General features: G+C 39.3%; 1 protein-coding gene across 1 annotated transcript in view; it reads right to left on the bottom strand.

Annotated features, from left to right (window-relative positions):
* The window catches only part of DCDC2 (doublecortin domain containing 2), a 154,877-nt gene that overhangs the window by 97,446 nt on the left and 32,310 nt on the right, over window positions 1-25,121 (bottom strand). The window contains exons 3-6 of the mRNA XM_027128194.1: window positions 9,074-9,150; window positions 8,812-8,943; window positions 3,924-4,070; window positions 1,792-1,846 (exon numbers count right to left, since the gene is read on the bottom strand). Coding sequence (XP_026983995.1) covers window positions 1,792-1,846; window positions 3,924-4,070; window positions 8,812-8,943; window positions 9,074-9,150 — 411 coding nt within the window. The remainder of the gene's footprint in view (window positions 1-1,791; window positions 1,847-3,923; window positions 4,071-8,811; window positions 8,944-9,073; window positions 9,151-25,121) is intronic.

Genomic DNA, 25,121 nt, shown 5'->3' on the forward strand with positions numbered 1-25,121 from the left:
GAGAGGCCCGCATACCGCAAAAAAAAAAAAAAAAAAAAAAAAAAACCTGCCACCACCTACCAAGTGAGCATGTCAGCCTCCACGCCAGGAGGGGCCTCTGTTCCAGCTGGCGGGAGGGACTCATTGTCCCCCTGGGGTCAGAAGCATTAGCTCCCTCCAAGCGGGCCATCCAGACTCAATCCTTCCCCTCCGTTTACTCAGTGGAGCCTTTGGAGATGCTACTTCTACTATCTGTGTTTCCTTTTCTCTTTTTTTTTTTTTTTGCAGTACGCGGGCCTCTCCCACTGCGGAACACAGGCTCCGGACGCGCAGGCTCAGCGGCCATGGCTCACTGGCCCAGCCGCTCCGCGGCACGTGGGATCTTCCCAGACCAGGGCACGAACCCGTGTCCCCTGCATCGGCAGGCGGACTCTCAACCACTGCGCCACCAGGGAAGCCCTCCTTTTCTCCTTTTTAAATGCAATAACAACAGTACCTGGCTCATGGGGTTGGGGTTAAATAAATCACATCGGTAAAGCCCTTGGCATGGTGTTGAACCCTCGAGTGTTCACTAAACATCAGCCAAAATTATTGTTTCTCCATGCGCTCATCTCTGCTCCTTTCTCCACACTGTCCTTTCTATCTCCCCTTTCCTCTCACTAACCTTCACCCGAATCTTAAACAGTCCTCAGAGGCACAGCTCAAATTCAACTTCCTCCATGTACTTTGGCCAAATGCACATTGATTCCTTTTGTCTCATTCCTTCTGTATACCTATCTCAGCACATTTTTTATATTTAGCTTTAGCTTGTTAGTTACCTTTTCAAACTATTTTCTCTATTTCAATTAGACTGTAAGTTTCTTGAGAGCAAGAGCTTTGTCATAAATAGCACAATAGTTACAGCGAATGAGTGGGTATGTCTGTTGTTTGTTATACTGAGATCAGCACTATTTCTTCACACAAAATTATTTTTCTTTTTCAAGAATTTCACATGGTATTACAGAAAGGGGGGAGGGGAAGAAATATCTAAATCATCATTAGGAGACAGTATCATTGCCCAGCAGCCACTTGTTTTACAGAACACCAGCATAAGCGTTTTGCTTATTTCATTCAGAAAGGGGAAATGCCAGATCACTTCTGACCACTACAGGTCAGGAAGTTCAACCAAAAGAGTAGAAAGAGAAGTTTCAGCCAAGAAGACCTGTCAAAGCAATTCTCCAGCATGACATGAAACCCACCTCCATGAGGGGGTACAGACAAAAAATACAAATAGGTTAAGAAGTTACCTACTAAATACTTGTCACAGTTCCCATATAATAGGTATTTAGTAGACATTTGCTGAATTAACAAATGAATGAATGATGGATGGAAAAGATTCTGATAAGGAGATAAATATTTGGAATGATTCTCAATCTTTTAAAGGAACATAACTGAGGATTACTATTCTGTTACAAAAACTTTCTTTTCAGTCTTGGTCAGTGACAGAAAACAAGACTGGGCAGACCACTGGTGTGACGTAATACAGCATTTCTTCTCATTTGTGTATCACTGCCTAGATTTCAACCATGGTATAAATTTTATCAGGTCTGTATATTAGGAAAAAGATATTTTGAAATCCATATTTTTAAAATGTTAGCTCTCCTTTAGAAACTTAGTTGTAACATTAATGTTCTAGTGTTGTTTCACATAATTGCTTATATACCACAAGGTGGCTAAGTTTCATTTCTTCGAATTTAATTGAAACCCAAAGGACAGTCTCTGTGTATCATACAGAAATATAGAACATTAATGAGTAAAGTATCTGATACTTACACTCCCTTTAGACTTTCTGGATCCTACAATAGGAGGTAGCGAAGAGGCTTTCTGACTGCGGAAACAAATTGCAATTTAGAAATCTGAGCATTATTCACAAATAATATATAAGGCAAGATAATCATCATCTCAATTTGTCATCCTGACATGGAGCTCAACTACTTACTGACATCAGTATTTCACAAAAAGTCCCATAGACTTTCCCAATTTCACAAAGACCACCATAACATTTCCAAATTCCATTCCAAAAGACCTTTAGTGTTTTCTTGTATAGTATTTTTTAATATAAATTTATTTATTTTTTTAATTTATTTTTGGCTGTGTTGGGTCTTCGTTGCTGCGCACGGGCTTTCTCTAGTTGCAGTGAGCAGGGGCTACTCTTCGTTGCCGTGCGCGGGCCTCTCATTGTGGTGGCTTCTCTTGTTGCGGAGCACCGGCTCTAGGCACGCAGGCTTCAGTAGTTGTGGCACGTGGGCTCGGTAATTGTGGCTCGCGGGCTCTAGAGTGCAGACTCAGTAGTTGTGGTACACGGGGCTTAGTTGCTCCAAGGCATGTGGGATCTTCCCGGACCAGGGCTCGAACCCATGTCCCCTGTCTTGGCAGGCGGATTCTTAACCACTGTGCCACCAGGGAAGTCCCTCTTGTATAGTATTTTAATTGATGCTTACAAATAAATTTAGTACTGTCTTAAGTTTTTTCATAGCATTTTAAATCAGATCTCTAAATTTTCTATTTGCATTTCAAAAAATCATTTCCCAAGCCGAGCGATGATTTTGCCAGATGGCATTTAAAACTATAAATTTCCATAGTTTTTATCATGTCTATAATGTCTGCCTCTGATAGAAGCATAGAATAGTAAAACACCGGCATGTCTATTCAGGGAGTTTCTAAACCAGTCATTCTGACCAAAAAGTAAAAAATTCTCTTCGGCTCTAAGAGTAAGTTATTTCCCAGATGTTTCTATTATAGGAAAAGATCCATCTTAAAACCCAACCCATCTTGAAACCTAACCCTCTCTGAAAATAAGGAGGCCACAGAGATAAAGGTAAATCTTACCAATCTGTCTGAGAAAGGCCACCATGAGCTAGTTTTCTCACTGCCATCAAGTACAAGCTCTTACTGCAGTGTGTACTGCAACGCCCAGCAGCCTGACCCAGTATTGTTTAGCAAAGGTTCTGAAGGATTTGATTTCATGGATGGGTAAGGATGGTTCCAGTAAGTCTGCTTGCATACTTCAAACACCACCCCTGAAATTCCATTTCATCTATTACTTATGAAACCCTTGGCTAGCCTCTCCATCAAGCTACACAGATTGCAAATTAATGGAGAACAAATTGGTGACATTCTGCTCTACCTCGGCCACAAATCACCCACCCTAGCAGAGGACAACTACAAAAAGTCAGTTTTCTAGCAAAGTGGACACAGAAGAGCAGCAGAGGTGGATTGCAGTGCACCATGAGCAAGCCAAACGGTCCCTGCATCCAGGGCTGGGGCTCTTCATGAAAATGCATGCCTCGGCGTACATCCACTGGGCTGAAATAAGGCATTCTTCACAAATATATGACATCTCATAGAGGAAAATGGTCCACTGTGCGCTGTGTGTAGTTAATAGTGTAATCTTTAAAATTCTGCATGTAATAATTACACACCCAGCCATTCTACTTATTTGTACAAAAGGAACTATATCATTTTTATATTTTACTGTTTTTATTTTTTTAAGTAGAAAATATTCATTTTTAATGACCTTTAGAAGTTTCTCTACGCACCACCTGAAAACTTATTCCGTCTAGCTAACCAGTTAAGATGCTATTAAAACTTCTAATAACGTATGCTGTTTAGAAGCTTACTGCCCTGTATCTTTTTCACAAAAATAAGTCTTCATTATAAATTCGTAAGTGAATGGTAAAACAATACTATATAGTCTATCACAGATTCCTCAAAATTATATTTTCATGCAATAGTTCTCAATCTCCAATCATGGCAAAATAAACACCGATCAATTTATTTCATACATGCTTTCCATTTTAACTGATAAACAAGATTCTATAAAATAGACCAGTGGTCAGCATAAGACTCAATGCTATTTCAAGTGATAATTAAAATGTGAGAAGTGAATGAGGATGCAAACTTACCCGTAAGACCTTCTCATCGTTGACTTGTCAAAAAGTAATTCACTGTAAGGCAATTTCTTAAACTTATCTCTGCCGACAGCCACGTAAAACTGCCCATTCTCCAACTCTGCCCCACTCTCAATCAGTTTTCCTTCTAAAGTATAAAGTCTGCCAAAATATGAATGCCAGCGATTAAAATTTTAACAAGCATTGCAAGAACTGCTTAAAATCACAGAGTCAATTAACAACTCTGTTCTTAAGTTGGCTCATTCGTTACTATGCTAATTACTGAATTATAAATGCTTCAAAGTCATCAGACTCAGCTAAATGCCATTGCTATAATGCAGATGCAGTTACTCTCTAGCTGTACAGTGTTTCATCCCAAGAAACCTGACAATCTAACATAATGATCCCCTACTGCTGCCCTATTTAGATTTTAGACGGAAAGAATTAACTTGTAGAGAACGTTGTGCTTTAAATGAAGCTCGCCTTCCACTGAAGTTTGATTCTTCTACTTATATTCTGTGAGCACCTTTAAAATTCATTTTCTTAATGCATTGGTCAGGTTGACAAGCCACTTACTGCATTCCATGCAAGAGCAGCCCTCAGCCAAAATTTTACATCCAAGCACACAGAACTGGGTCAGAAAACAAGAGGTGAGAGGGCAGGCGGTAAAAGAACCCATTGCTAGTATTAATGATGCAGAACTGCATAGCGTTCATGCTTCCTTTCTTTTTTCTTTTGCCTTCCCTCATCTTCCCAGAATCAAGGGATTTCACAAGAACTTCCCTTTACTGTAAAACTGCTGCCGCAAACTACAATATGTTACTTATTAAAAGAACAGTGATAACTTTGCTAGACGATTTAAAGTGTCCACAGAACTTGTTTAAAGAACAAGAAAAAACAGACTATTAGAAAACTACACCACAAAGACAAGGCATGTCTTTGAAGGTGATAAACAAAAGAGTTAGTAACTGGAAGGGTTTTAAGATAATAACTTTTAAAAAAAAAGATAATAACTTTTAAGATTCTCAGACTTCTTATATTATATAATTAAGGGCAGTGATAGTTGCCATTGACCTGTCTACTTGTTTACTGATTATGTAAATGGCCATATCATATGGCGTCAAGAGTAAAACAAAAACAGCCACCAAACCCCCTAAAATGTGTTAGTACTGAGTTGGTATAAAGATGCTAAAGTCTTTCTTTGTAATGTAATTCTATCCCTCAAAGTCTAAATACCAACACTTAACCCAGATATCTGGATTTCCTACCTTGACCTACACCAGGGTTGCTGAACATTATTGACATTCTGGACCTGATAATTGTAGGAGAGGTGGGGAGGCTGTCCTGGAAATTGTAAGAAGTCAACAGCACCTTTGGCCTCTACCTACTAGATGGCAGATGGTAGCTGCCCCTATTCCCTATGGCTCCGGACACTGCAAGCATCCCCTAGTGGCAAAATTGCCCTGGTTGAGAACAACTGGCCTAGATCCAGTTATTCTTCTTCTTTCATTTTCCTTCAAAATAGGAAGATCTGAATCAGTAGTTAACTTTTTTTTTTTTTTTTTGCGGTACGCGGGCCTCTCACTGTTGTGGCCTCTCCCGTTGCGGAGCACAGGCTCCGGACGCGCAGGCTCAGAGGCCATGGCTCACGGGCCCAGCCGCTCCGCCGCATGTGGGATCTTCCCGGACCGGGGCACGAATCCGTGTCCCCTGCATCGGCAGGCGGACTCTCAACCACTGCGCCACCAGGGAAGTCCAGTAGTTAACTTTTATAGCTAGAAATTAAAAGGCAGCCAAGCTGTGACTCTGGAAACAGCCAAAATTTGACTGGTTTCCTCAACAGGTAGGTAAAAGATACTGAATAAATTCTAGCCTGTGATTTGAGCCTTCTTTTATATGACTCTTGTTGACCTGCTTTCTTACTTTGCTACAAAGCACAAGAATCATAAACAAGGAGTTGAACCAATTTGTGTGGGATGCTTTTGATATATATACTGATGCACAGGGAGGGTCCAACCCTTCCTGCTCTGTTCCGTTAAGGGAGGGTAGGTGTGTCCCAAGTGAGCAGCAACCAAATCTCATTCATGTCTGGCATTACAGTAAGAATTAAGCCTCTCCAAGTATTCAGGTGTTCAGGGGACATATAACTATATTCTCATTTCTGTATTTGTTCTGGAATGTATTTTATTTCTATGTATCCATTTGTTCATATCAATATATGTATGAACAGGTGTATCTGGGCATGCAATTGTGTGTATGTATCTTTGTGGTGGTTCATATTATTTATGGAGTGGGTTTACATCTATGTATGTGTCAAAAGACAAAACTATATATCTTTTAAAAAATATCAGTGTATAACTGTTGAGATCTGCCTTTACTCCTGATGCCAAAATGAAGTCCAAAAGGATCAAAGGTTTAAATGAAATTTAAAAGTTGAAAGACTGAAACATGGGAGAATATTTTTATAATCTCAGAGTGAAGAAGACCTAAGCTAATCATAGAACCTAATGATCATAATGAAAGATTGAAAATTTGACTGCATCAAAATTCATCATATCTGTGTGCAAAAAGAAATATAAAGAGTTATAAAAATACAAATTGGAAACATATTTAAACATATTTAAATATGAAAACATATTTAAAACTCATATATGAGGGACTTCCCTGGTGGCGCAGTGGTTGAGAGCCCGCCTGCCGATGCAGGGGACGCGGGTTCGTGCCCCGGTCCGGGAAGATCCCACATGCCGTGGAGAGGCTGGGTCCGTGAGCCATGGCCGCTGAACCTGTGCGTCCGGAGCCTGTGCTCCACAACGGGAGAGGCCACAACAGTGAGAGGCCCGCGTACCGCAAAAAAAAAAAAAAAAAAAAAAAAAAAAAAAAAAACTCATATATGAGAAAGGGCTAATTTCTGTAATATATAAAGAGTCCCTATAAATCAATAAAATAAATGTACAAAGGCCATGAGAGATATATATTCATATTCATATGTAATAAATATGTTCATATATAATGGGACATAAATGGGACATATATTCATATATAATGGGACATAAATGTATGGCATTTATTTACAGACTAGCTTGGTAGTTAACAGCACAGGCTCTGGAGCAGACTACCTACTAGGTTTGAATTCCAGCCCTTCTACTCATTACCTGAATAATCTTGGGCAAGTAAATTTCCCCCTCTATGTCTCATGTTTCATGTCTATTAAAAGAGAATAATAGAACTAGTCACCTCATAGGGTTGATGAGTTAATTAAGTTAAAAATGTAAAACTCTTGGAATAATGACTCGCACACAAGAAATGATCAGTGATGTTGTTGTTGTAGTATATTAAATAAATAAAATTCAAGAAACAATGAAAGACTACTTTTACCAAGACAAAATGTTTGTTAGTTTTATAGTATAGATGAGAGCATGAAAAACAGGCCCTCTCATGCACTTTTGGTAAATTAGTACAGACTCTTTGGAAGACAGTTGGCAGTATCTATCAAAATTTAATAGCATTCACCACTTGATACAGCAATTCAACTTCTACACTTTCATCTCTTAATAAACTCTGCTTAGATACAAAAATATGTACTGTAATAGCAAAAGGCTGAAAATGACCGAAATTTCCATCAAGAGGAGACTGTTAAATAGATTAAGGTACACCCATAAAATGGAATATTTTGTAATCGTTAAACACAGTAAGATAGACCTATTTGTGCTGATAAGAAAACTGTCCAAGATTTTTTGTTACAGGGAAAAAAGCAAGGTGTATTTACATATTTATTCGTGTGTGTGTGTTCCCATTTGTGTTTCTATGAATTCCAGTTTCCATCCTGCAATGATGCAGAAAAGTACTGGAAAGAAAGACTGGGGAACCTGAGGTGGGAGAAATAGTTTTTATTTATATTCTTGTCCTATTTGAATTTTTTACCGCATGTGAAGTATTACACTTTCAATTAAAACAATTATATTTAAAATCACAATGGTTGTGAAACTATATATACTAATATATGTAAATATGCATACATTAATCTGTACCCACATTTAACTGAAAAACGTACAACCATCTTATTTTACCCTGTATGTCTATAGTGTTCTCTACCAGTGGAGTATGTTAGAGAGACTGGGTGAGGGTAATATTCAAGAATAACTACCAGAAAACTCTTCACTGGATTTCAAACATTTGTGTGTCACATATTATACATAATCTCTGTACACGTCTATATTATTTGTAACCTTCCCACCTAGGAGATAATACATAAGTGAGCCTCCGTCAAGGTATAGTTTCATAGGCTTCACAACTTAAAAGCCATGATTTTAATCTTCACTTAAATATTAGAACTTGAGAAAAATGTTTTTGATTTCTCAGGTTTAGGCAACCCCACTTAATTATCCTCTCTAACTTGCCTCCTTCCTAAACCCACTAATACCTCCTGATGTCTGATTTTTTTTACCTGAGGCAAATAATTTGGACCATCAGATAATTATAAATATCTCCTAAAGAAAAGGACAGTTATTTAAGAGTCAAGAAGCTGGCTCACTCAAAAAAAAAAAAAAGTCCTTCTCAAATAAAGCAATGCTGATGCTTGCCTATTCGCTGTAAATCAAAAGAAAAAAAGTTAATATTTGTTGATGTGCTCTATGTGCCAAAGAATATAAACAGTTAGTATTTGTTGAGAAGTTACTATGTGCCAAGTACTGTTCTAAGCTCTTTATACGGATTAACTCCTTCCTAAAACAACTCTACAAGGTATGAACAATTATATACCCATTTTACAGATAGAGAAACTGAGGCATATAGAGCCTAACTGGTGAGCTGAAATTCAAATCTAGGGACCAGTGACTCCAGAGCCTCTTGGGAATTTCCTCAGCAATTCTGAAACCCATCCACTTGCAAGATTACTTTGACATACCTGTGGACAGCCCCACTCCTCAGAGTTATTTTTTCCGTGACCATTTGTAGTACATGATCCCACTGATTCAAGGCTTTTCTAGGGATGAGGAGTCTAGAAGCTGGGTTTATAAGGTCTCCATTTGCAATCAAGCTGGGAAAAAAGAAAAGCCAGTGAGCCAAACCGTTTGACAGTTATGCCTTTAAAACTACAAAATAAATCCCAACCCAAAAGGAAACCACCACATCAATTTTAAGTCAAAATGTAAAGGGCTCCAACTTACAAGATAGCGCAGGGTTCCAGAAGCGGTTTTCTAAAGCGAGCTGACACGTTGATCCTGCTGTGGATTACTGGTTTCACCTTCAAAAGCAAAGAAATACAAATCACCGAGCTTATGAAATACAAAGCACCGAGTGCTTTTTTTTTCCCCCCATGAGGAAAAATTACAGGTTTCCAGGGAACTGGCTGAGACCTGTGCTGCCTTTGTTAAAACCTTGCTTTTTTTCCACTTACATAAACACTCTGGGCTCACCCTCTATAGATGGCATGTTGCCTTAACAGAGCTCTCAAGAAAAATTTCACTTAAGCCCTGGGCATACTGCTCATGATCTGTGCCAACAACAGAAACTGTTGAGCTATTATGAGAATTTTAAGGCAACTCTGTTAAGCAATTACTTTCTGTAAAACAAAAATAAAATAATAAAATAAAGTAATCCTATAAAATCTTGAACTCCCAAGGGTCCTCCCCCTCCAGCCACAACACAGTGTTTGGTCATCTCTCCTCACCCGCCTGCTGCCTAGAGTTTCTGGGTCCCCACCAGGCACTTGACCCCATCCTATTTTCTTGAGACTGACTTCATCAACTTTTCTCGACTTCACTTCTTCCTCTATCCACCAGCCAGACTCTGACCACCAGCCTCCATTCCCGAACCCCTTGCATCTGGGTAGGTCTGGTCATCTTTCCGGCTCCTTTTGCTTCCAGGGTCCAGGCTGTTGTACCGAGAACCACATGGCCCCTCGGGCACCTTGGCCTGAGACAAGGCTTTGGCATCGGCCAACCCTGTCCTCCTCCCAAATCAACAACTTCTTACATTTCCCACAGTGAACGGTCCAAATCCCTACCTTTCATCCTAAATCCTAAAATCACACTCCAGGCACACTCACTCTCAGCACATCATTTCCCTCCAAACTTCAAGAAAATAAAGGCCAACAGGCATGAAGGCTTTCAACCTCCCTTCCCTCCATAACCCACTTCATCTACATCTTCACCACTTTTCTCCTTTGCTGCCTGTCTCAGGAGAAGGATCCTTATCCCTTTACAAAGCTAAGCCCCCATCTTGATTTTATCCCCTGCTGCCTCTACTTGTTCCACTAAATAGCTAGGACCCTTCACCCCCATCTGGTGTCTTCAATTTCTCCCTTGACCCTTTGGCCCTTTCTCTCCTCTTCATCATTCCTCTTCCTAATTCCTCCCACCCTATCCTCTCCTCAGTCTTCTGCTATCTGGTTTCCACTGAAAGATATATCCCAACTCTTAAGCTTGGCCTACAAGGACCCCCATGACCAACCACTGCTTCCTTGGTTCCCTCATCTCCCACTAACACTCCTTCCTCCCCAGCCCCTAGTTGTGAGTTCAGGTCAAACTAGCCTACCTTCCTCCATTAATCATCAAAACTATGCCCTGAATAAGTACTTACTATTTAACCCCATTTTACAGATGAAGAAACTGGAGCTTAATTAATTAATTTGCCTAAAATCACACATACTAAGGGGCAGGGTTGTCCATACAAGTGAACCACTATTTGCTTTGCACTTTGGTAGTTATTTTAGAGATAAATATTAACCCTAAATAATTTATGGGACTCTCTCTTCAATCAAATTATGCCATTTTGAGAAGAACAAGGGGTAGAATTCTTCTTGACTCTCCAGTGCCTAAAACAGCACTTGGCAATGCCTGCTAGTTGAACAATAAATGTTTATTGAAATTTAATTAAAAGAGACTCTAATTTAGAGTAAAAAATTTTTAATCAATCACAATAATTTTTTTTTGCATTTTAAACCCAGAGATTCTTGGCCCTAAGCTAATATTTGCAGTGATGTTGACTTTTTTAAAAAAAAAGTTTAACAGATAATACATGCACCTGACCAATATTCAAGTGGTAAAATGGAGCATACAGTGAAAAGGAAGACTCTTTCCCATTCCTGTCCCCCAACCACAAAGCTGCAACCAGAATTAGCAATATTCATTCAAAGGCAGCCTATACCTACATATACATATTGTCTTATGTGAACATTTTATACAAGTAATTTTTAAACACAGGGATAACCTGCTGTACCCATTCTTCTGCACCTTGCGTTTTTCATTTAACAATTACCATGGCAGTTGTTCCATACTGGTAGTTACAGTAAGGGTTGCTTCATTCTTTGTAATAGCTGTGTATATTCCACACCATGGATGTGCCATAATTTATTTAACCTGTCCCTCAGTGACAATCCTGTTGGTTGTTTCTAAATTTTGCTGTTGCAAATAATGCCATGATAGGTTTCCTCGTAAATATCTATTTGCATAAATATGTAAGCATTTCTGTAGAATAAATTATTAGAATTGAGAATTTGCTGAAATAAAGAAGAGGCAGTTTTTTCAGTTTAATGGAATGTATTGCAAGCTTACTCTTGATTGATCCCAAGGGTCCCTTGATTTATTTAGTTCATACTATAGCATAAGAAAATAGATTCGATTTCCAAGGAATAAAGTTTTGTGGCCAGGGTTGTAGTTTATAGCACCCTGGATGACTACAAATCCCTCTCCCAGCAGATTTGCTTCTTCTTAAGGCTCAGCTTGTTTAACTGCAAATGAGTCTTTGCCTGTGTGAAGGACAGGCCTTTCTGATTCTGCATCTATGCTGATAGTATCTGCTTCGTGAAATCCTCCCCACCTCTTAATACTGACTCCCTGGCCACTGAACTTAAAGCTTCTGCCACATCCCTGGTTCTCTATTGCCCTTCCCTGCCTTTTTGGTTTTTTTAATAGCACTTACCATCATCTATCATATTGTACATTTTACTTATCTGGTTTTTAATTTATTGTCCCTACTGTTACTTTGTAGTTACCCTCAATATTAACTAGTAATGTACTGAGCACATACGTCATACCAAATGTTATTTTTTCAAATGTCTTTCCTTCCAAACTTGATTGCTTAATACACTGTTAGATTGTTGAATTAAAGATGAAGGTGAATACATTAGACAAACAAATAACTTGGAAACTCCTGTTGAGCTGCCTGATATATGCTATTTTTCTTTAGCGCATACATGTCTATAGTTATTATATATAGAAATTCACAAATAGATGATTTTTTAAATAATTATATAACTTTATTCTGAGTCTGTAAGTTGTTGCTTGAATTAAATTAAACCATCTGTCTTGAATAAGTTGTTTTCCTCATTCAGTATGACAAAAATACTCTCCAAATGTTCATGATTAACCAGCTGAACTGAAGATTAATCCTAAATATATATTTCTTTGAGTCATTTTAGTTAAAATAACTAAATCAGTCTGTTTCCAGATATACTAATAAAAGAATTTGAAAAAATAATCCAAGTAATATGTTTGAACTGAAAAAAAAATGTAAGACCATTGTATAAAACAATTAGGACTTTTGAGGGGAAAAAATACCATTTTTCATTAAAAATGCATTTTTCTAATTGGCTTTTTTTTTTAATAAATTTATTTTTGACTGCATTGGGTCTTCGTTGCTGTGCACGGGCTTTCTCTAGTTGCAGCGAGCGGGGGCTGCTCTTCGTTGTGGTGCACGGGCTTCGCATTGCAGTGGCTTCTCTTGTTGTGGAGCACGGGCTCTAGGCGCACGGGCTTCAATAGTTGTGGAACACGGGCTCAGTAGTTGTGGCTCGTGGGCTCTAGAGCGCAGGCTCAGTAGTTGTGGCAAATGGGTTTAGCTGCTCCACGGCATGTGGGATCTTCCTGGACCAGGGCTCGAATCCGTGTCCCCTGCATTGGCAGGTGGATTCTCAACCACTATGCCACCAGGGAAGCCCTCTAATTGGCATTTTAGATAATAACTTAAATCACAAAAGAATTAAACAAATCAACTACATATAAGGGGAGCTTTCCCAGAGTCCTTATCAGAGATTAAGTGTTGGTCACTTGGTCACTTGGTGCTAATCTAGAGACACTGTGGCTTAGATATGGGAAACATAATAATCAATTAGAATATATTTTTAAAACACGTACATTTTCTTATTAGGCTCTACACTTTCCCTTGCCCTTTGAGAATAAATAATGTTTGAAATATGAGAATAATGTTAAGTATCAACACACCTGGTTATGGAGGGATGGACCCCAAAGGATTGAGTATGAGGTACTCCCACTCAGACCCCTGTGTACCAGGAGTGTCTTGCTGGTGAGCATCCTGACCAGTGTTAGGTGTAATCTGTGACTATGGAACCAAATCGACTGAAAAGGCATCAATGCAAAACTTGAACATTCACTGTGGACTCAGCAGAGATCATACTCCCGGCTGGCTTTGTCAGTTAGTGAGGGAACCACCACCAGGCAAAAGCAGAACATGCTTGCAGCTGACCTCTTACCTTGATTCTGCACTGGGTTCAACGTTGTCTTGGAAAACCCAGTTTATTTGGATATTGAGAAGTAGGTTAGCCTGGTGAATCAGAGAGGAGTCACTCCCTGAGTAGAAATTAGACAGCTGGATGGATAGATAGATAGATTAAATATTTGGCTAACATTTTTCTTGGAAACATTTCAAAGTCAAAGAGGGCAAAAGTGACTTAAGCATGTTCACTCTGCTAGAATGGGATGAGCCAGGTCTTTGAATATAAATCACATGCACCTTTCAATATATCACTCTGCCTCTGGTATCTTATTTAGATTGTGTTTATGTCACAGATGGCTATACCAAAAAACAAACAAACAAACAAAACCCAACAACAAACAAAAAAAATGTTATGTGAATTTGACAAGTCTAAGTATATAATTTAACTCAAGTTCACAAATTCCACGTGACACTTGGACAATATCACAGCTGGGTCAAATTCAAGGTAAAACCTGCATGACTTAAAAACATGAATTTTTATTTAAAAAAATAAACTCAATGAAACTAAAATTGTTGTTGTGAAAATACATATTTGGATTAATAAGTACAAGATCTACAAACTGAGGAACTGACTAAACGTCTGAAATTCTGAACTCCAGGACTGATTGCCAATTCAACACCTCACACCTCATTTTCTTGCTCTGTAAAAATAGATAATCCTGCTAAACTAGCCCAAAGGGATGCTCCATGAACTAATTAATGAAGTGGCAATACCATTCTCTGGGGCTGCTAAGGCTGAATGCTTCAGGTCTACCTGCCTCAAATCTCAGCACTCACCACCTCTTGAAACCCTAGGCCAAGTAAACCAAAGTCGGTCTAAGAACCTGAGGAAATGATGCCTTTAAACGACACCATCATGAAAATCTAATGACCACTGATCTCTTGTAAAAACTCCTGATACATTTTAAAAATTCAATTTTAAATTGCTTTTTTAAAAAAAATCACATGGGCTTCCCTGGTGGCGCAGTGGTTAAGAATCCGCCTGCCAATGCAGGGGACATGGGTTTGAGCCCTGGTCCGGGAAGATCCCACATGCCGCAGAGCAACTAAGCCCATGCGTCACAACTGCTGAGGCCGTGAGTCACAACTACTGAAGCCCAGGCACCTACAGCCCGTGCTCCACAGCAAGAGAAGCCACCGCAACGAGAAACCCGCACACCGCAGCGAGGAGTAGCCCCCTGCTCACCGCAACTAGAGAAAGCCCGCGCACTGCAATGAAGACCCAATGCAGCCAAAAATAAACAAAATAAATAAATTTTTTTTTAAAAATCACGTTTTTGTAACTGTCCATATATGATAGACTTAGGCATTTAGGAAAAAAACATACTGAAGCTACTTATTTGCAAAATATAGCCCAACCTACACAAAGAGCCTTCAGCTCTATTTTCCTTCACTGCCTTCAGATGAAGTCCACATGTCCTGGACTTGGGTATTTGAGATCACATCTGATCTGGCCCCATCTTTTCACACTCTAACCTCATTTCTCACTATTCTATCGCCTACCCTCCACTCATCTGGATATAATTCTCCTCAGAAATTCCATATCATTTTGTCTGAATCTCCATACAACATTTTTCATAGGTATAAGATATTCCCCTTATGTTATCAATATTTTCATGGACTGCATCTCTCTTTTATTTTTTTTAGTAACGAGCCTCATCTATAACTCAAAGAATCCATTCATGGCACTTTGGCACTTTGGACATAGAATTCACTCAGTAAATACTTTTTTTTCATTAAAGTATAGTTAATTTACAATGCTGTGTTAGCTTCAAGTGTACAGCAAAGTGATTCATAGATAGATAGATACTTTTTCAGATTCCTTTCCATTACAGGTTATTATAAAATATTGAGTATAGTTCCTTGTGCTATACAGTAGGTCCTTGTTGATAGTAGTGTGTGTATGTTAATCCCAAACTCCTAATTTGTTTACCCTCCTCTCCTCTATGGTAACCATAACTTTGTTTTCTATGTCTGTGAGTCTATTTCTGTTTTGTAAATATGTTCATTTGTATCATTTTATCTTTGGATTTCACATATAAGTGATATCATATGATATTCATCTTTCTCTGTCTGACTTAATATGATAACCACTTAATATGATAATCTCTAGGTCCATCCATGTTGCTGTAAATGGCATTATTTCAGTCTTTTTTATGGCTGAGTAATATCCCATTGTGTGTGTATGTGTGTGTGTGTGTGTGTGTGTGTGTGTGTATACGTCTTCAGTAAGTACTTTAATTAAATAAAACTGGACCAATGTTTTTGAGCACATACCATGCCCAGAATTGTATCAAACACTTTCCACATGTTACCTTGACTTTTTGTAATATCTTTATGTTAGTTATTTTCAAATAAGTTTACAATTGTAAAACACAACAGAATTTATAAAATGCTTTCACACTTACAGTGATGTTTATTCCTCAAAATAATATTATAAGGTTAGTATTATTCCAGTTGTATAGAAAGGAAAAGATGAGCCTCTCCACCCCTCAAGGTCACACAGTAAGCAAAGAAGCAGTCACATGAGTCCACTTCTGATTCCCAGTGCAGGGTTCATTCATTCCTACTGCTAATGTTGCCCAAGACAGAAATTGGCCACTAGCAGAAATAGTAGACACATATTTGTACCCATTTACGTAAGAGCTTTCTTGAATTATATACAACTGAATATCTGTAAACATTTATAAATATAGGCATATCTAGACCAGGCTTATTCAGTGGTTCCAGTATCTTCTCAAGACCACCCAAGTTTCTCTCCCCTTCACTGCTACCTGCCAACTATTCTTTACATGATCATATCAGTATAATTTATGGAACTCCAATGGAATGAAAACTGAAATCTGTTAACCCCCTGAAATTTTAGAAATTCCAGAAAGGCATGGTGGCTAAATCAGCACAGCCGCTGAAATATTTTCATCAGCATTGTTAGATAATAATAAAAAATTCCAACCACGCTAACTTCAGCGACAACCTAGTTATAGGAGATGTCTCTAACTATAATGAACCAGCTGTTTAGAACATTCCCAGAAGGGTCCAATTAGTTTCTATGAGCTGATGCAACCACTCATCTCTACCTGGGTCCTCTACAGGTCCCTGTGTTGTTGTACCCAGTCCAGGGGCTGATACCCAAAGGAAGGGTTAGGATTCATCTATCAGGTGTGAATTATCATCTCTTATTCAGAGGGTCATTTTTCTGACAATAATGGATATCTTAGCATCAGTTTGCATATTTGGCTTTTGAACTGTTCTCTAAATGAATGTCTCCCCCTTCATTGAAGCAGGAAAACAAGTCAAAACAAATTCACAAAATGACATGGCTATTCAAAACAGCAAGGTAAAAGATTTCTTTTAAGCTTAAAGGTGACCCAAAAGTTACATGTCATTATACATTTGTCTAAACCCATAGAATATATAACACCACAAGTGAACCCTAATGTAAACTATGGACTGTGGGTGATTAGGACTTGTCAGTGTAGGTTCATTAACTGTAACAAAGTTACCGCTCTTGTGAGACTATGCATGCCTGGGGGCAAGGGCTATATGGGAGATCTCTGTACCTTCCCCTCAATTTTGCTGTGAACCTAAAACGGCTTTAAAACGTAATGTCTAAAAAAATATTTTTTAACTTTTATAAAAGTAACCCAAAAGATAATATGCCCATCATTAGTAATACCTTCCTTGAAAAATTCTTAAGTATTCTTAAGCATATATTTAAACGTGTCCATACTGCTAAATCTTTTTGTCTTAAAAAACAAAATGCCCACTAATTTTCATCAAATTCTGAACCATCAAATCAATTTCCCAGCATACCACAAATTTTTAAACTATTGGCTTTCTGGTTTAATTTTCTCTCTCTTGCACTTTGTGGAATATTTTGAAAGAGCAGATAATCCCAAGCATTCTGAATATATAATGTTAAACCTCACATTTATTAACTTTATTCTAAAATAATTATTTGCAATGGACACTCTATCTTATAGCAAAACTAAACAGGACTTGAGTCATTTTTAAGGCATTCATGAGTCTGCATGGGTTTCCCTAATGCTATGCTGAAGAGAATAACATGACCCTCATAAAGTTAAAAAATAACCAATTAACCCAAGAGAACTCTTAGGAGTAATTACGGAAACCACTACTAACAAGGCATTGAAAAGAAAAAAATTTTTGGATTGTCTTTTCTTTAATATTCTTCTTCACTTACTACAACTTGCTTTCTATTTCACCATTGTCATTTTTGTTTGGTTTGTCTTCCCAAATGGGATTCTGGTTACCGAACCAATCTAGGCAGTGGAATGTAAAATTTCCACTAAGAATGCGGAGCAGCTGGAAGTGTGTACATAACAACGCAAGATGAAAGGTTACCAATGCCGAGCATGCGGGGGTAGAGTACAGCCTCCACCTGCATTTAAATAAGTCATTTAGTCCCCAGGATTCCCACTGAAGAATGTGCCAACTGTACAGGATCTAAATGCTGTCTTTCATAAATACTAAGAAAGCTATTAACATGTCAGTGGATGGCAAGAGAAAGTACACTAACATACTTAGCAACAATTAGTGGTTCACGCACAATGCGCTCAGGGCTCTGTGTGGAGGATTCAGAACTCACGAAGGGCAGAGAGGGCCTCCATTCTCAGTGACTGAGCTTCTGCATAGGGTGGGATGCAGGAGTGAGAGAACCATGTGTGATTAGAAGGTTGGAACTTTCAGTCTTACTTCCCAGACCAATAGGAAGAGAAAAAGAACTGTAGGTTGAATCAATCACCAGTGGCCAATGATATAACCAACCATGGCTATGTAATAAAAAAAAAACAAAGGACAGGGTTCTGAGAACTTCTGGGTTGGTGAACACATGGAGATTCCGGGAGAGTGGCCAGCTCAGAGGCATGGAAACTCGGTGCCCTTCTCTAGGCATCTTGCCCTATGCATCTCTCCCATCTGGTTATCCTTTTATAACAAACCAGTAATCTAGTAGGTAAAATGTTTCTCTGAGTTCTGAAAGCCACTCTAGCAAACAAAAAGAGGGGGTCACTGGAACCTTTGATCTATAGCTGGGTCTTCAGAAGCACAGGTAACAACCTGGACTTGAGATTAGCAAGTGGGGGCAGGGGGACGGTCTACCTATCTCCAGGTAGATAGTGTCAGAATTGAGTTGAATTGTAGGACACCCAGCTGGTGTCAGAGAACTGCTTGGTGTGTGTGTGTGGGGGGCGGGGAACCATACATTGTAACTGGAATCAGATCGTTAGGAATATTTTTTGTAATTATAAAATATTAGAAACAATCTAAATGCCCACACATAGGAGAATGGTTGAGAAAAGTATGGTACATCCATACAATGAAGAGCTCTGAAGTTGCAATTAAGAATGAGAATCACCTATACGTAGATTCCCAGGATATACTGTTAAGTGAGAAACAGCAAAGTGCCAAAGGATATCTATAGCATGGACCCTTCATATAGAAAAGAAAGGAATATAGATATAGAGCTAGAGACAGAGGTAGAGATACATATCTGCTCATTTGTGGAAAAGGATAGGATAAAGACAGAAACTAAGGAGAATGGTTTCTTATGGGGAATGGACAAGAACCAGGTATAAAGAATGCAGGACTAGGAACCAAGCAGTAGGAATGGGAGTGGGGCAGGGGGTGAGAGACATTTCTCTCAGTATATCTTTTTGTACAGCTTATGACTTTCAGGACATGGCAAATAATTAAAATCAAACACAATGTTGTATACCCAAAACAGAACATAAACAGGAACAAATGAACCTAACTGTATTATAATAAATAACACACCCACACCGAAAAAGAGGGCAGTCATCAGTTAGATCCCTTAAACTATAACTTTCTTAATAAATAATATCCTGTAACCTGCCTTCACTAACCAAGCTTGCTATAATTGTTCTTGCAAACTGCACACCTTCCAAGTTTCGCGTAGCTTAGACATACATCACAAGGCTTCTTTGACCTCCCCCTATAGATAATACCTCTGACATATAATAACTGTTGCTTAAAATGTTTTTCAGGATCATGGAGCTAGTCTTGCCCAGCTCAAACCTGTCAAGACCACCAACCATTCAATGGGGCCTGTACAAGTGTCCGATGGATGACCTTTTGACATCAGAGGGCCAAAAATTCCACCCTCAAATCATGTTAACACTGCCATTTTCTGAACATACATCCCATGAAAAAGCATGTTCAGCCTCCACAGAACACCGATTATTTCACCTTTTTCTTTCCTCCAATCATCTTTCCCCCACACCTCAGACCACCCTGCTCCCTTATCCCATCAATATCCCAAGCCCCTTGCCTTCAGGGAAGTGGATTTGAGATTTGTTCTTGGATCTCCCCCCTTGGCTGCCTTGTGAGTAAAACTTTTCTCTGCTGCAGACCTCAGTGTCTCAGTGTTTGGCTTGCTGTGCATCGGGCAAACGAACCTGGTTCCATAACAGAAGGGATGAGAAAGCAAAAAACTAACCTAAGTAACTTGGGACAATAGTGTCCTTACTGTATACTGGAAAGCTAAAGACAAAAAGAACTACACAAATACTGACTCTAGTCAATTAAATGTTTCTCATAGGAGTATGAGGTAGCAATTTTTAAACTATTTTGTAGGTACATTGAAACTGAACAAATACATGAATATATTGTGGATAATGAGAGTGGGGTTTCCCAGTTGAGAGAAGTAAGTTTCATATAAGGAATGGGAAAGGACAGAATGAACCCTGGGCTGCTGGTGTGGAACTGGAGGTATCAGTATGCACTCAGTTTTTTAAATATATATCTGCATATATACACAAATGTATAGATATAGAAATAAATGTAGGTGTGTGTACTTGCATATATACATATATTTTCTAGCTCTGTCTATTGAGAGGCCCTAAAAGCCATGACATCTCAGTAGCAAGGAGCACCCCTAACGTCCAGATATTGGTTTCTAAATACCATTCTCCATTAAAATGAACTAGGTTTCTTTGGAGAAGCAGTTGATTCTAAGGGCCAGAGAAGGAAAGATACAAAATGAGGCTGGAACATCTTGTGGTGCTAGAAAGTAATGAAGTGCTCAAAAAAATGTTAGGACCATGTCAAAACGACACAGAAGCCATCTGGAAAGAGTCCCCAATGGGCAAAGCAGGAATAATTTAAGTAACAAAATGAATAATGATGGTACTGGATTTTAACCAAGAGAATAAAATAAATATCCATGAGTCCATACTGATATAAAGAAATAACTGAATGAATGAATGAACAAATAAATAAAGGTGAGAGAAAGGACATCTCTCCCGTATAGTAGAATTCCAACTAATAAATGTAGAAGGCACAACGGAAACAGGAAACTATCATTAGGTAAACACCACTGTAATAACTGTTGCAGGCAAGAACCATCCATGGATAATAAAATTTGTGAGTGATATCCTGAATGATGAGAAAAAGTATATTTGCATAGGTTCAAAGTATCTCCCCTCAAGATACTTGTTAATTACAAAGGAAACACAGTAACTTTACAGCGGAGAAAGCTGTTAGATTCCACCTTAACCAAGAGATCGAAGCTAGTATCACCAGTAAGAAGACATATCAGCATTATTTACTCTAACGACAAATACAAATTGAAAGAGGATTAATTCTCGCTGATGAAATCAAGAGATTTCCCTTCCTAACTTTTTCTCAGAGCATTTACTTTAGAAAACTTGCAACTGTAAGCACCTTCTCCTCTCTTTGAAAGGTATGTATAATCTCTTTGAAGATTAAGATAGGCCTTTGTCAACTTTATCACCTGGTAATGTCTTTCTCAAAGACCTAGGATGTAAACATCAAGGGAGATAGCACCCCTATTTCCCACTTTCTGTTGGAGGACAGAAGCGTAATTTCAATGGACACCTTGCTCCAAGTGGCAAAACTACCTCCTTTCATAAAGATATGAATACTATAGTTTGTTTTTCTTCTGGATAAAGCCAACTAGCTAACACAGATGGTCACCCCAATTACCAGGTGAACTGATGATGAACTGTGCGTGACAAATGGTACTCTCAAGTCCTCACACTTCAGGGCTAGTTATTGTTTATCTTGAAAACATGTACGTATATTGTGGGTGGCACCTGCTTGACTATATAAAAGAGTAAAATTTCTTTCTGTCATTGCAATTTCTTAGATTGCCTGTGATTCACATCATATTCTGATTTAATGCACATTCAGTAATAAAAGTGCTTTCTTTCTCTACTACCTCTGAGGAGAGGATTTCGGGATTGAGAGATTTTGTTTTAAATTTCTGGATTGAGGGATTTTGTTTTTAATTATATTTCCCCAACAGTACCTTCTGACATGATGCATTGAACAGGGCACAAGATCACCTCCTGGTATTCTTGCCAAAAAATAAATAACCTCAAACCCAATCACAAGAAAACATCAGGCAAACCCAAACTAAAGAACATGCTACAAAATAACTGACCTTCAGAGTTGTGAAGGTCATAAGAAACTGAGGAGCAGTAACAGGTTAGTGGAAACAAAGGTAACATGATAAACTAAATGCAGTGTGGGACTCTGGATTGAATCCAGGACCTGAAAAAAAGACATTAGCATGAAAACTGGCAACATTTGTATAAGATTTATAAATTAAGTCATTGTATCAGTTTTAATTTCCAGCTTTCAGTAATGATACTAATGTTATGTAAGATGTTAAAAGAGGAAGCTGGGCGAAGTAAGGTGTACATAAATTCTCTGTACTCTTTGACAACTTTTGTCTAAAATTATTTCAAAATAAAAAGCTAAACAGATATAATCTTTAACACCCCTTACCGTAACTAAAGATCTGATACATGGGAGGCCTCCCTTGCCCTGTCTTCACCTCCCTCACCCTATCTTCTCTCAATAATCATGCACAACTCTGCACTAAAAATGTAAAAAAAAACCTCCTGAGATAACCAACAATAGCTTCCACTTGTAACTAGAATAAACTTAGGCGCTTCTGTCACGTGATTACATTCGGGTTTTGGTGTAGTTTCAAAGAAACTTGACCTTCTATTACTTTGTCAAGCCAAGAGACAACTTGGAAAGAACAAAAAAATAGTCATCCTAAATTCCACACTAAATTAATCATTTCTTGCACCGCTAAAACAGAGAGGAAAGCACAGTTATCTCCCAAAGATCAGTCATGAGTTTTGTCATGAATACACAAAAAGTGGTGGGGGAGATTTTTTTCACATACCAGGCCTACTAGCTCAGAACAATAAGAAACAATGATTTGTTGTTAACCGGTGAACCTAGCTTAATTGGGAAAATATCTGCAATCCCTTAGGGGAGAACTAGGTCAAAAGAACCTCACCTCCACATCAAAATTGCACCATCCAGGAGGTCAAAGCACATGATGTAGATAAAAAAGAATGTTCAAGGTTCAGTGAGGTTTTTTTCCTCAAAAAGCAACAGTTTAGGGCTTCCCTGGTGGCGCAGTGGTTGAGAGTCCGCCTGCCGATGCAGGGGACACGGGTTCGTGCCCTGGTCCGGGAAGATCCCATATGCCGCGGAACGGCTGGGCCCGTGAGCCATGGCCGCTGAGCCTGCGCGTCCGGAGCCTGTGCTCCGCGACCGGAAAGGCCACAACAGTGAGAGGTCCGCGTACCAAAAAAAAAAAAAAGCAGCAACAGTTCAAGACTATCTATGGCGCAGCGACCCTCCCTTCTGTAAGTAGCTCTCCCTCCTGTGAGCTTATCGCCAGCCCTTCCCACCCCACGCCCCCAAGCCCCGCAAACAAATACCTTCACCTGAGAACCAAAGACAAATGACAGCACAACTCTTTTAAGTAAAACACACAAAGAAGTAAAATCTGTATTTGGCCCAGACCCTGCATTAGGACCTCAGACCTTCAAAAAATCCAACAGTTTATAATTACTTTGTGTCTCACTTGTAAATCATTGTTAGCAAGAAAATCAAAGCCTATTCCCTCTTTGTCCCATCTTTCTCATACTTCATCTCCTTCTCTATCTGGATTGCTTGGATGAGGGTCGCCCATTCAAGAGCAATGGCATTTGGATCATTTTGGTATCTAAACTATTTGTGCTGCAACACAAGAGACAGAAGAAAGGGCTTCACATCAAGCCAATTAAGTAAGGCCAAGTTCATTCTACTCCCAATCTGACTATTGCAGGGAAAGCCTTGGAATCAGAAGGTCCTTGAAGTGAACTGAATTGGAATAATCCAAAACCAAAATCTTGGGCTTCCCTGGTGGCGCAGTGGTTGAGAGTCCGCCTGCCGATGCAGGGGGACGCAAGTTCGTGCCCCGGTCCGGGAAGATCCCACATGCCACGAAGCGGCTGGGCCTGTGAGCCATGGCCGCTGAGCCTGCGCTTCCGGAGCCTGTGCTCTGCGACGGGAGAGGCCACAACAGTGAGAGGCCCTCGTACCGCAAAAACAAAACAAAACAAAACAAAACAAAAAACAAAAATCTTCAGAGAACCCACCTGGTTCAAACTCAAACACTCCATTTAGAGTAAGGGAACAAGACATCCACTTCCTCATATACTGCCTCTTTCTTTCTCAGGTAAAGGCACTCACTCACAGGCCACCATCTTTAATTATTCCTTGAACAGTTTTTGCATTACTGTAAATAAGAAACCATAAAGTCCTCCCGGTGGTTGGAAAAACAGCACGGAATGTAGGTTCTTATGCCCTATGGGGGAACTCTGAAAGTACTGAAGCCTCAAACTATCCACCTTGGAAGGATAACTTAGACCTTGGCTCCCACCTACAAAGACAGGGGGTTTTGTCCTCTACCCTGAGAGACTAGATGTCCCTCACATCCTGAAGACATCACAGAGGAGTCCTGGTATCGCAAAGAATGAATCAAAGATTTCAGTTACATTAGCGCTTCTAGTCCAGAAATTTTGAGCAAATGTGTTCCACAAAATTTTCCATCATTCCAAGTAACATTTAGCAGATAGAGTGGATTTTTATTATTTTTTAAAATAAGTTACTAGAGAAAATCCAAAACATTTTTGTCACTATGTCTCTCTCTTCTTTGTCAACACACTCACGTCTCAGCCTACAGCAGGGCTTAGTCCTTAGCATAATATCAAGGCCTATTTACATAAAACAAATACTATACATGTAAGTGGGAGATGAGTCACTTTTACCACACCTCTGATTTTTAAATAATAAAATTTAAAAGACTGAAAACTGTTTGTCAGTCTCGCAACCTCCCTATTCTTTTTTTTTTTTTTTTTTTTTGCAGTACGCAGGCCTCTCACTGTTGTGGCCTCTCCCGTTGTGGAGCACAGGCTCCGGATGCGCAGGCTCAGCGGCCATGGCTCACGGGCCCAGCCGCTCCACGGCATGCGGGATCTTCCCGGACCGGGGCACGAACCCGCATCCCCTGCATTGGCAGGTGGACTCTCAACCACTGCGCCACCAGGGAAGCCCTTAATACCATAATATTTACTTGATATTACTTCAGGTCTCCCTTCCCCACTGCCATGGTGAGTCCCAGGCCACAAACTAGTATAATTTCTCTTTATTACCATCATACATGGGAATATGGAATTTGAATTGTTGATCAAGTTTCATGCAAAGTTCCAAAGCCAAAAAAAAAAAAAGGAAAGAAAGAAGAGAAAATTTGTGTTCTGGTCAACAACTGAGGTAATGGATGACGCACAGGTACCTGTGTATAATTTGCAATTTTGTTAGTAAGCACACCTACACAAAACTTCCAAT

The sequence above is a fragment of the Aethalodelphis obliquidens genome, unplaced genomic scaffold (genome assembly GCF_003676395.1).
Source record: "Aethalodelphis obliquidens isolate GAN/ISIS:26980383/991018 unplaced genomic scaffold, ASM367639v1 scaffold34, whole genome shotgun sequence".
NCBI classification, from domain to species: domain Eukaryota; kingdom Metazoa; phylum Chordata; class Mammalia; order Artiodactyla; family Delphinidae; genus Aethalodelphis; species Aethalodelphis obliquidens.